The 12,124-nt window shown below is 43.5% G+C and overlaps 1 protein-coding gene across 5 annotated transcripts in view; it reads left to right on the forward strand.

Annotated features, from left to right (window-relative positions):
• Nucleotides 1-12,124, forward strand: part of KCNU1 (potassium calcium-activated channel subfamily U member 1) — a 55,526-nt gene that overhangs the window by 23,219 nt on the left and 20,183 nt on the right. For all 5 annotated transcript variants that reach the window (XR_001559342.2, XR_001559345.2, XR_001559344.2 and 2 more), the window contains exons 20-24: nucleotides 2,274-2,373; nucleotides 4,436-4,660; nucleotides 5,036-5,213; nucleotides 8,220-8,297; nucleotides 11,006-11,145. Coding sequence is in view for 1 of the 5 variants with exons in the window: in XM_015883182.2 (XP_015738668.1) it covers nucleotides 2,274-2,373; nucleotides 4,436-4,660; nucleotides 5,036-5,213; nucleotides 8,220-8,297; nucleotides 11,006-11,145 (721 nt within the window). In the remaining 4 variants the exon portion in view is untranslated. The remainder of the gene's footprint in view (nucleotides 1-2,273; nucleotides 2,374-4,435; nucleotides 4,661-5,035; nucleotides 5,214-8,219; nucleotides 8,298-11,005; nucleotides 11,146-12,124) is intronic.

Here is a 12,124-nt window from a genome sequence, read left to right on the forward strand (position 1 = left end):
GGCTGAACAGCAAAAGCAGAAGGCATCTCTTGGAGTGAAGCAGCCCCACTGGTCTGTCTGGGTACCATTCAGGGCACTCTATGAGTTCCTCTTTCATTGCCAGCTCCTCGTTTATTTTTGAGGTTCCATCACTCAGAGCTATCTGAGGATCCTGGCTCCATATGAGAATGCAGTGTAGGGCAATGCCTGTTAGATTGGGACTCGGCCTTTCTGTGTGTTGTAAGTGCCTACGTTGCTCTAAGCTGTTAGCTCAGCTTAGGTTGATTTTGTCATTCACATCTACAGCCCTAAATCCAAAGGGGGAACCTCTGAGTACTGCAATGGTATAAATGATAACTACAGCCTATTGTACTGCAGTGAGTTCTGTACAACCACTCTGACTTCATTGGGATTACATGTGCACTGCTTAGGGGCGGATTTGGTTCAGTGGATGTAATTAAAGAAAATTAACTACTCATTTTTAAGATCGGTTTTACCTGTTGCCTGATTATTATTTTTTTTAATTATTGGACGGAATGCTCTAAATTACAACACTTTGCAATGATGCATAATACCTCTGTGTTATTAATTAATTGAGCCTCACAGTTCCTTGTGTTCCTTTGATGCTTTGCGATCTGAGTGATATAATCCATGGTGATGAATAAGCTGAGCCCAGATAAGCACTGTATTCTCATAGTGCAGGCCTGGGAGTGAGAAGGGAGCTTTGCAGCAGCCCCACAGGCAATGGCAGTTTCCATTGTATGTGTGTGAAACTCTGCTTCTCCCTAAAGGAGAAGGCTAACATATATGCAGATCTAGGAGTGATAGCATTGACATGGCAAGGCACAGCATCATCCGAATGCCACTCGTTGCTTTCTAGACTCATGGAGAGCAAGCATGCATAGCTGTGCACTCAGCACAGTCAATTTGTGACCCAGATAACCTAATAGCTGTGGTAAGTAACTCATGTAGCTCAGACAAAGACTATTTCTGTCTGTAGAGTACGACACCATATCAGTTCTTGTGCCCCCATCCTCAAGCTGCTCAGAGTCCCAATGCAGAATGATTTATGAGTGTCTCAGGAAAATCAGATTTCTGTAAGGATCATGTAATCTGCAGAGTTTGTGACAGGAGAAACCCCTAACTAAAGAATGGTTTGTTAAATGAGAGTGTGCTTGGCCTTGCAAAGCGGGGGTGCTGCTATGATAAAGCAGGTCTCTTGCTATCTTCTCCTCTTTTCCCTGCCTTGGGGATCCACGAGGTGTTTCTTCCTAAGCGTTTATATTTCCTATAATATTAAAAGAAGAAGTTGTCATTTCTGACAAGTTGTGTATATAGATGATGTCTTTATTATGATAGAGATATATACACTGATTGATTGGTGAATGTGAGTCAAGTAAAGAGAGCTCGTGAGAAGAGTCTCCAGCTTGCCAAAATGCCATTTAATCAGTGGCCTGAAGATTCATTATCTGAGGAGGAGACATGTGGTGAATGGATGTCCCTTAGTGCAAGACCTGGGGAGTAAGCAGAAACCACCGGGAAGATCCAGCCTGATCTGTCAGAGTCTGATGTGGGATAGAAATGTTAATGGCTGTGCAGAAATGACTGACTTTTAACTGCTTATGTTGAGCACTGGTTAATTGTGTGGCAGTTGTTTTAATTGTGGCGTCATGGAGTTCGGTAGGAGCTGCAAAAATGGGTAAAATCTCAGTTTCCTGCTGCTTTGCTAAGTGTTAACCTGTGCTTCTGTGTAAGCTGGTTGGTCCAGGGCACAGCTTGGTCTGCCTTGCAAGCCTTGCAGTGAGTGGCACCTTCCCCTAGCAAAGCTCCCCCTTCTCTGCTAACCTCAGTACTGCATTGACAAGATAAGGATGATTTGGACAAGAAAAATAATGTCAGGACCGAACACTTGCCTGGTCATATAGCTCCTCTAAGGCTGTTGTGTTCAGTGTGCATTGTAATCCTAGATGGCAAGTTTCTTTTGTTGCTGCTATTTCAGTTCCAGAGCGATTAAATAAGCTTTGTTCCTAAGACAACTGCTCAGGGCTCCTTCTACCTACAGTAAAGCTGAAGAGAGAGTGCTGAGCAAACAGGTCTTTTCCATGAGCAAAAGAATATCCTGCAATGTGGGCCTTATTTAAAGTTGCTGAAAATGAGGGGAAAACTCCTGCTAACTTCATTGAGGGATTGATAACTGCAATGTCAGTGAGGAGGACATCTCAGCAGCAGCTGGAGATGTGATCTCAGCTTAGAGGTTGTTCTGTAGCTCAGAAGCTGCTTTCTCTCTATTTCAGGGTCCCACATGCCCAGGAGAAGAAGAGCAGCAGTCTCCCCTTGTATCTAACAGGAAGGTTCCACTGCTGTGATGCTGTTCCGCTGCACGAAGCTCTTCTGGTAGGTGTTTAGTGGTGGCCTTTGGTATTTCACATGTTCCTCCTCATCCTCCAAGGAATAAACAGGGGCTCCAAAGTGCTCACCTGGGCAGATAACACAGCACTTTGTAGTTTACTGTTGTTTAAATGCATTCCTTGAGCTGACCCTGCTCCAAGGAGAGACACTGAGACCACAACCCCCTGTTCAGAAGCAAGTTGCAGTTAAAAGTGTCTTGACCAGAGTCTGATGGGAGCTGAAATCTCATTCCATGGACATATTTGCTTTAATTTAAGCAGTAACCTGGGAGCAGAGAAGGATCTCCAAGGTAACAAGGGATTGGTAATGCCTCCTGTATTCAACTAAAGCAAGGTAGGCATCCAATCTCAGGAGAGCATTTCAGCAGATGTGCAAAGGAAGCTCCAGTTGATGCCTGTTTTGTTTTTAAACCTTGCACGTTGTTCCCCTTGCCCTATTGATGTGGCTATCTTTAATATTGTTTGCTTTATTTATTTCATGTGTCTAATCCGTAAAAGAACAAATCCTATCTAGAAATGGCAGGCTGTGCTCAGAGCTGCCAGAGAGCTGAGAGTAGGCAACCAAATCTTGCAATGAGGTGATCAAAGATTTCATCAAAAATACAGAATGTTCAAGCTGTTCTGCCAGCTGGGAGACTTGTAGCAGGCTGGAATTCATGCTGCTTGAAATGCTGCAGCTTCCTTCCAAGCAAATAAAAGGACCCTATTGCCCAGCAACCACCAAAATAGGATTAGTCATTACAAATGGGCAAATATCCCAATAGGACTGGGAGCTCAGCTCTGAGAATTGAAGGGTAATGTTTTGAAAAGATCTTACAGGCAGACTTACAGGGGGAAAAGGCTTACAACTGCTAGCGTGTCCTAATTCCCCATGTGCCACTTTTGTATTGTACTGGTTCTGTGTAGCTATGCTAGGCTGTGCAAGAGGCTCTTTATGAGGTTTAGGAATGTCCACAAAGAAAATAAGCGTGTAATAGCTATTGCACTTCATGCTCATGCAGTTCATGGAAAATTAGATCATATACCTTACAAAAGTTCCTATAGAATGTCCATACAGAACACAGGGCATCCAAGAACATACTAATGTAACGTAACCTCTTTGAGGTTTAAAACATAAAACATACATCCTTAAATCACATAAATGTTTTTAGTAAATTTTAATCTTCATTCTAATTCTGCTTCAGAGCTAATGGAATCTTATGGTCACCTTCCTGGCCCCAGCTCGGTAGGATGGCCTACACCTTTCCATAGTGTCTGCAGAATGCCTTACCTCTCCCTGCTGCTCATTCACTCATCAGACTGCTCCTGTTGCTCTTGCAGTTGTGTATTTCCTTTGCAGAGTTCAGCAGTAATAGTTTTTCCAATTGTTCCTATAAAATAAGCTATAAAATAGATTGTGTTTTTAATTGTTCAGCTTCATTCAGTAGACTAATCGTTGGTCTTCAGGCATGTTACATTAAATACAGCTAAAGGTTTCATTATTCAATTTAAACTAATCTAATTAGTTAGAGACAATCATTTAATTTGGTTATGATTCTAATCTCTCATCAGGAAACTTCTCCCTGACAAAGACCCTTGTTTGTCTTTGGAATAAAGCTGCCATAGGAATGAACATAATGGGAACGGATCCCACAGTTCCTGGTTGGTGGATGTGGCTGTCATTGCTGTGCCTGGCTTTGGGGATTGCCTATCCCACCTACCAACCACAAGACAGCAGCCATACATACAAAGCAATACCTCCTCCCAAGCTCTGCATTAATTAGTTAATTTGAGAAGCATAAACAGATAGATAAGCAGGAGGAAAAACCAGGACAAAGCAGTTAGTGAGCACCTGGAATTGATATTGATTATTGCTGATGTGCTGTGATGATTTTGATGCCTTATACCAACATACCAGCTTTTTGTAGGATACGTTTGGCATCCAAATACTTAAGCACAAACCCTTTGTTTGGTATATATTCTCATTCTACCTGTAGATGTTACAAGGCAAAGAGGTATTTTAAATCTGATAACCCTATCAGCTGCCCCATCATCTGCTTCCTATTTAGAGCTGCAAGAACCAAGCAGTGCTGTACCTGCAGGACCACATCTTGGTCTGCGTCTTTGGTGATGCAAAATCCCCATTGATTGGGCTGCAGGACTTTGTGATGCCCTTACGAGCAACAAACTTCCTTTACCGTGAGCTGAAAGACATTGTTCTCCTTGGACCATTGGAGTACCTGCAAAGAGAATGGAAATTTATTCAGCATTTCCCAAAGCTGTGGTTATTCTCGGTAAGAATCTTTTTGGATACTGCTTCTCCTTTGGAAGATGTATTAAAACTGTTTGTTAATATGAGGGCTGATCCAAAAGTAACGCCTCCTATTTTATCATGCTTGTCCATGATGCCAGAGGCAGATAGTGGTGGCATGGCACTGTGGTTACCCCCAAGAAGATAATCATGATTAGGAATGGGGAATTGTCTAATGAATTGCAAATTTAGACCCTCAAATTTTCTTCTCTGACCAAAGCTTCTTGTATTTGAAGATGCTTCCAAAATGCAGTTCAAGCTGGGCTTGAAAGAAATACATTTGTTCACCTTTTGCCTTTAATGGTCCTTAATGTTCAGTTTTCTCAGATTTCTCCTTATCACTCTTTGGTTTGACCAGGGCAGTGCTCTCTCCTGTGCGGATCTGAAGGCAGTTAATGTCCAAGGCTGTGCTGCTTGTGTCATTCTGTCTTCCAACACCCCCATCTCAAACAATCCTTCCCTGGCGGACACAGAAAGCATCCTAGCCACTCTCAATGTCCGATCTATGGAGGCTAAGCTCAACTCATCCTCACTGGGTAAGCGTGCTTCCCTTTGCCTGTGAGCTGATGTGACAAAGGAGGAGAGAGGAGGGAGGGATGAAAGCATCACTTGTCACTACTCTGAGCCACAGCCCATCCATCCTGACTATGTCAATGAATATGGCCAGAAATCCATTTCAGCTTGGCTGGCTGGACAGCCTAGTCCAATTTGTGCAGCTACAGGTTCGCAAAGGAGAGGTACACCAACACAGCTTCTGGAAACAGGCCAGTTCCTCCCGAAAGCTCTAAGTGAAACTTCAAGGTTTCCAGTAAAGAGACAATTGTGGGAGGCTAAATGGCAATGAGAGCTGGTTAACTGCTGCATTACTTGCAAAAGCATGTGTGAGTGGAGTCCCTATCCATCCTTCCAAAGGAGAAAAACAACACCTTTCCCTTGAGGCTTGAGAGGGTGGGCTCTGTTCTCAGCACAAAACTGCAATGGAAGCAAAAACAGCCTCAGCTCAGCAGAATATTTATTGTGTCTCTTCCTTCCTTAATTTGGCAAAAGAGCTGAGATTTGTCCTCCTCTTGAGAACGTGGAAGTATTAATTAACTGAAGACGGGCTGAGAAATGGATGGCTCTCTTAAGTGTTTCCCATATACTTTATTATCTTTCTAGGCTTTTAAAGCAATGGCTGTGCCAAAGAAAATATTACAGTGAGGCAGAGACAGGGTGTTTTAATAATAACTAGGCAAAATAACATCAACATACAGCGTGTACTGTCAGAACAGGAGAGTAATGATTTAGAATGGGATATTTGAGTAAGGGATAATTGTGACTTGAATAGATTACTCTTAACTAATGTATTTATTGCTATATATATATGGAACTCATTGATTGTACAGAGAGGAAGTAAACAACGGGTACTTAAATGTATGTAATTTATGTACCTCTGTAATGGCAGATACAGATACTGTACCTACTGCATCTTTATACCTATATACATCTATTTATAGCTATATACACGATATATATATATATCATAGGTATTTCTCTATACCTATGGAAAAGAGAGGGACTAGAGGCAGACAGGGCACTTCATCCTCCAGCATTATCTTTTTTTTGCCTAATGACTCAAAATCACAGTACATTGTGTGCAGAGCTCTGAACTACAATGCATACATGGAAAATAGAGATGTGAGCATCTGTTCATCAAAGCCTTCCCAAGCTGCCTTGCAGAGTTCCTATTTTGTGCAAGAAGACAACTGCAGATAGGAAAGAGCCGACAGATAGAGAACAGCAAGGAAATTTGCCAGGCTGGGTAACTGTCAAGTTAGCTTGGAAACGGTGAGAACAGTAAATAGCAGTAACAGAGCCAGGCAGTGCTTGTGCTGAGCTCAACTTGGTGTCAGTTCACCTCCTGCAGTAGCTGAAGGCAGCAACCTGTAGCAGTGAAATCTGCATTTCAGATCTCAGGTGCTTTGGTAAACGCTGCAGCAAACGTAGTCTCACTTTGGACACTGTAACAAAACACAAATCAATTGCATTTCCTGTGGTTTTAGATTTCAGGGTGAGGATTTCAAACCCAATCAACCCCTGCCCATTCTGTGCATTACTTGTCCCATGGGGTGGAGAATTAGGCAGCTCTTAGAGAACCAGACCCACACTGTGGTAAACATTACTTAGGCTCACAAGAACGTTTACTGAGGTCGTGCTGATGCCAAGGACTTCTAGTCTTTCCCATGGAAAATTTTAGGTTTTCCAGTAATGCTGTAATTATCACCCTGTCATGTCACCACACAAACAGGTTGGCAAACCTAGGTACCGAACTAAATAATCTGTGGCATAATCTAAACATGTAATGGTAATTAAATCTGACAACTTAATAAGCTACTGAAATTCAAACGTACAGAAGTAATCTGCAATTAAGTAATCTTTTGTAATAGCACCCTGCCAGTCTGTAGGATTTCAGGTGGAGCGCTGTGTACTGTTCCATAGGAAAAATATTGACATAAGGAAAAGGTATCCAGGCAATGATCAGACACATTCAAATCAACCTGTGCAGTGCATGGAAAGGTGCACTGCAGGCAATGATTCACTTCAGGCATTCAGTTGTGTGTATTCAGAGATGCTTTGCTGTGTTTGGGGAGGGCTTGTTCTGCTGCTTCGAGGTGTAGTGTCTCCTGCCCATCTCTAGCGAGGTGTTTGTGGGTCCATCTCCTAACCTCAGGGATGGATGATTGGAGCTGTTGATCACCAACATTCAATTCAAGGGGAGAAGGAGTCATTGCAAACTATCTGAATCTCAACAAGTTCCATTTCTTGCAAAATGGAGTTCAGATTTCATCCTCTTGGCTGTGATAATACTGTGTGATGCATGTGGTGTTCCTGACACTCGGTTACCCCGATGCTGAGCTGGGTTACAAAGGAGAAGCTCAGGCATAACAGGAAGGGAGATAAGATTGTATACAAGAAAGTGAGAAAGCAGATTTTGGATTGGGGTTGCTTCTGCAAGTCAGCTGTCTGGAACACTTGGGAGCAATAAGGACACATGTCTATAGGAACTTCTGGATTTTTCTTTTTCTTGACTATCAGGTCTTCAAAACTCATAGTGTATGCTTTGGCCTTCATCTGTCCCATCCAGTCACACACAGCATCCTTGAAAGGGAGGGATAAAACAAACCCCCTTCCCTCCACATGTAACTTATTGGGTACTCGGGGCCAAACTGGAACCATCACTGCTACACCACAGAGGATAATTATATTCCAATAACAATGTCAATAAGCAGCTCCCAGGAGAGCTTTTATTTTTCTCATCCTTTGAAGCCCTGAATGAATAAAGTAAGCCTTGAAAAAGCAAGCCAAGTCAAGAAACTTTCTAAATATAGGAGATGCTTTGGGATTTTTTGCATGACAATGACATTATTTTTAGGCATAGGCAAAAGATTTCCTGCATTTGTCAGTCTGAACTATTGTGTCTTGGTTTCATTTTTTCCCCCTCTCCCTTTTCTGCTTCCACAGACTTCCCTCTCTCCTCATGTTGTTATTGACTGTTTCTACAGATGCTGTTTTCGGAGCAGGAGCATTGGGGAATCAATCAGAGCCACGTTATAAAAGGATCCCCATCACTACAGAGCTGAGTAAGTTATTCTTTAGGAAAGAATTTCACAGCAGCAATATGCGTGCTGCATTATTTATTTAGCCCAGGCCTTTTTAGAATTCAGAGGCAGAAAGCGACACGCACTACATGTCCAAGGAACATTAAAAGGTTTGACTTAGATGTTAATTCACTGCCTTTGAAGGAGTCAGGATGGTTTATCGGGAGAATAAATAAAACAAAGTGTTACAAAGGTCTCAGTGTGAAGCAAAACACCGAGGCATCCATTTAGGATGAAGATAATGTCCTTGTTCTGTTCTGCTAGACTGGATCTCAGGAGATCTGTGTTCTGGTCACGTGGCCCACATTTATCCCACCTTTGGGTACAGACTTGACTATGATAAATCAATCAGAAGCCTGTTTTCCTGCTTTCCCTTTATTTTCAGTAAAGAAAGAGACACCACCAAAAGCAGTTGTGCACAGAGGGAATCTGATTTGTCCTTTGGCCTTGCTTCCCTCTCTCTGGTGATTTAAAGAAAGATCTCATGCCCAGTTTTCATTTCCCAACAAAACGAAGCAAACCAAGGCCTGATTCTCTACATTTCAACCCTCCCGTCTCTGAAATACTGTGGTGGTTCCCTCTTCTTCTCTGGATCCTGGTGGTGGCTGCTGCAGGCTTCCTCCATTTGCCTCTCTAACCTGTGTTCATAACTGGGACAGCCATGGAGCTCTTCCATTGCTGCTCTTGGCTGGTTTTCATTTCTGCCTTCGTCTCCTGATGGTTACAAACTAGATCCATTAATTAGGAACACGAGCACTGATTAATTGATTAGTAACGCAGCAGTCAGTGTCACAGCAGAGTGGTGATGCTGGGCTGGCGGTCCCCAGTGACGTGGATGTTTTGCTGTGTTCAGAATGCTGACACAAGAACATCACATCATCACAGCGTGCTGCTGGGTGGCATAGCTGACCTCTGAGCCATGTGCTTAGGTTTGGGTTCTCTTTCTTCCTCCTTTGGAGCAATGTTTGTAAGCAGGCACTACACATCTGAGGGGTGGGGATGGGACAAATGCACTGCTGCCTCCATACAGCAGCAAAGCACTGCAGTGGGCTTCTTGATCCTTACACTGAAACACTGCATTAGAAACTGATGATAAGATAATGCCTTCTTCAGGATCCTTCAGAACTGTCAGATTCCCCAGAGCAATATTTGGATGCTCTCTGGTGCTGCGGTTTCAACTTGTATTTCTATTGTGTCCAAAAGCCTCAGAAATATTTTGAGCTGGCTCCTGAGGCCCAGAAAAGGTACTGTGCTGTCACACTAATGTCTGCAGACAGACATTGCACCAGTGTGATTTCCCTCCAGGATGTGGTGTGTCATGGAGGGGAAAACATCTGTGATCTGTTGACATAACTTGGGTTTTAGTCATGTCATCTCTTTGACACAATAATGAATCGAGCCCGGTCCCTCAGCACATGGAGGGCTGCCCCACTTGTGGTCTTCAGCAGCATAGAAACATGTCCAGAGTTACAAGGATGGGCTAAGAAGGAAAGTAACCTCCAAATTCTTTACTTTCTAGGTAACACAGCCCTGGAACAGACTGCCCAGAGGGGTGCTGGAGTCTCCACTGGAGATGCTCAAACCCACCTGCTATGGGGAACTTGCTTTAGTGGGACCTGCAGAGGTCCCTTCCAACCCCTGCAGTTCTGTGATGCTGTGGTTTAAAACCTGGCTGTACAAAAGCAAGGCCAGTTAAATAGCAGCTGCACATGGAGGTGTGGAAAATAGAGCAGGATCCGTACTGTGGCTGCAGGACTTTGCTCTCTGTGCCTGGGTGCTGCAGACTGGCTTAGGGAGCCACAGTGATTAATTCCAGTGCAATGCCAGCTCCTAAAAGCCAGGGTGGGTGAAATATCTGTATTGAGAGCACATGGCTGAAGGATGGCACCGACACTGCAAGACAACAGGAGGCATTAATAGCATGGGGATTCTGGCTAGCTTTAGTCATCTTTAAAAATGATACACTCAAATGTATTCTGGACCAAGGGGACGTAATAGAAATCAATCATTACTCACACAGAGTTCCTTGCTCTCTCTGTTTTTTAATGGGAAGACATGGGTTCTTGATCTCAATTCTTTTCAGTCCTCCTGTCTCTCTCTAGTCGTGCTGCTGTCATTCATCAGAACTCGATGGCAGTGCTGGAGTGCCAGGACAGATCCAGCACGTCCAGGAACACTTCTGGCAGGGCACACTTAAACAGCTCTCTGAGAATAGAGCTGAAGAGGAATCACTTTCTGAGTGGGGGGAGGGAGGGCAACTCTGCAGTACTACCTCAGACAGCAAGAATAGGGATCCTCACTTGTTTGTCAGCCTCGTAACAGTAGGACAGCCATGTAAGAACCTCCAACCCCAGTTTAAGCCAGTAGAAAGAGCCATTCCATTTAAGTCACAAAAACTAGTGGAAGAAATTAAATTATTCTTTCTTTTTTCAATACAGGTAAATGAACTTTGGCTTGCTAACTTTAAGCACTTGCTTGGAAAATCCATTTGAGGCTTCTGTGTCTTTTATGTCTCATTGCACCATTGCTCAGCAGCACTGAGGATTTTGTTCCTCTTTCCAAATGCAGCACCCTGTTCTTAGTGCTGGCCTCAGAATGGCAAGCTACATTTATTAACTTTCTTTTCTCACCCTACATGGCTTCCCTCCATTGCTAAGATGGTTCCTGTTTCTTCTTTGCTTATCCAACAGAGTTTTCACCAAATGCCCACTTCATTAATCAGGCTCCCAGCAGCAGTTCTGACAACCCAGATGAAGATCTGCTTTCCTCCACCGCTGCCCCCGCAGGAGCTATTTTCTCAGATAGCTTCTTTCATTCTCTTTTGTCTATGGTAAGTAGATGTATCTCCTCCTGTCACGTTTAGTGGCATTGGAGTGTTAACAAAGTGATTATCAGCCAGGGTAAACCCACTTAATCTACCCTTAACAATGGTCAAGGCCACACGCGTCAGAAACGCACAAGTCTCTGTGCCCTCAGAATTAAGCATGTCTATTCCTGTTTATTTGCTAATCATGGAATTCTGGACTGGTTTGAGTTGGGAGGGACCTTTACAGACCACCAAGCTCCTACCTACTGCCAATGGACTGCTCTGTGGGTCTGTGATTTCCCAGTGTAGCAGATTCCATAGGATAAAAGGCAATTTGGGGCTCCAAGAGACACACCTGAGTGATGCTGTGAGCAGCAGCTGCTCTCCCTGGTTTTGATATACCACACCAGGAAGACTGGTGATCCCACCCTGGTGATGTGATCATTCTAAGATGCTGTCACAGCTGAGTACTGTTGTTTTTGATGACACTTAGGTGTAGTTAAGCCAGGATTTGGGCAGTAAAACCACAGTGCAGCTCACAAGCTGATGTACCTAAATTGCCTTCTCTTTTTTTCCCAAAGCCCCTTTCTTTCTCTTCCCCAAGCTGGAGTTGAGTTTCACTTGCATCACTCTCAGTTCTTGTCCAAGGGGATAGTGCTTGGGTGGCAATTTTGCAGAGATTGAATAAATACAAAACAAATCTATCAAAGGGATAAGCAGTCCAAAATAAGCGTGTCAAGTCCAGTTATGGTTTTCTGAGAAGGTGTTAGGGAAAGTATTATATTGCTGCTACTCTCTGATATGTCAGTCAGACAGATAGTAATTAATGGCTGCTTGTGTCAAGTGAAAAAGTAACTCGAGACTTAGCATGACCTGTCTTAAAGGATAAAATTTCACTCCACCATAGATTCCAAGTCTGTCCAGGAATGATCAGCACTTGGCTCTGCTTTAGAGCACCGGGGCACCTTATGTTAGGTTCAGTCAGTCTGTGTATCCATAGAAT

Source organism: Coturnix japonica, chromosome 22 (assembly GCF_001577835.2).
Source record: "Coturnix japonica isolate 7356 chromosome 22, Coturnix japonica 2.1, whole genome shotgun sequence".
Lineage (NCBI taxonomy): Eukaryota > Metazoa > Chordata > Aves > Galliformes > Phasianidae > Coturnix > Coturnix japonica.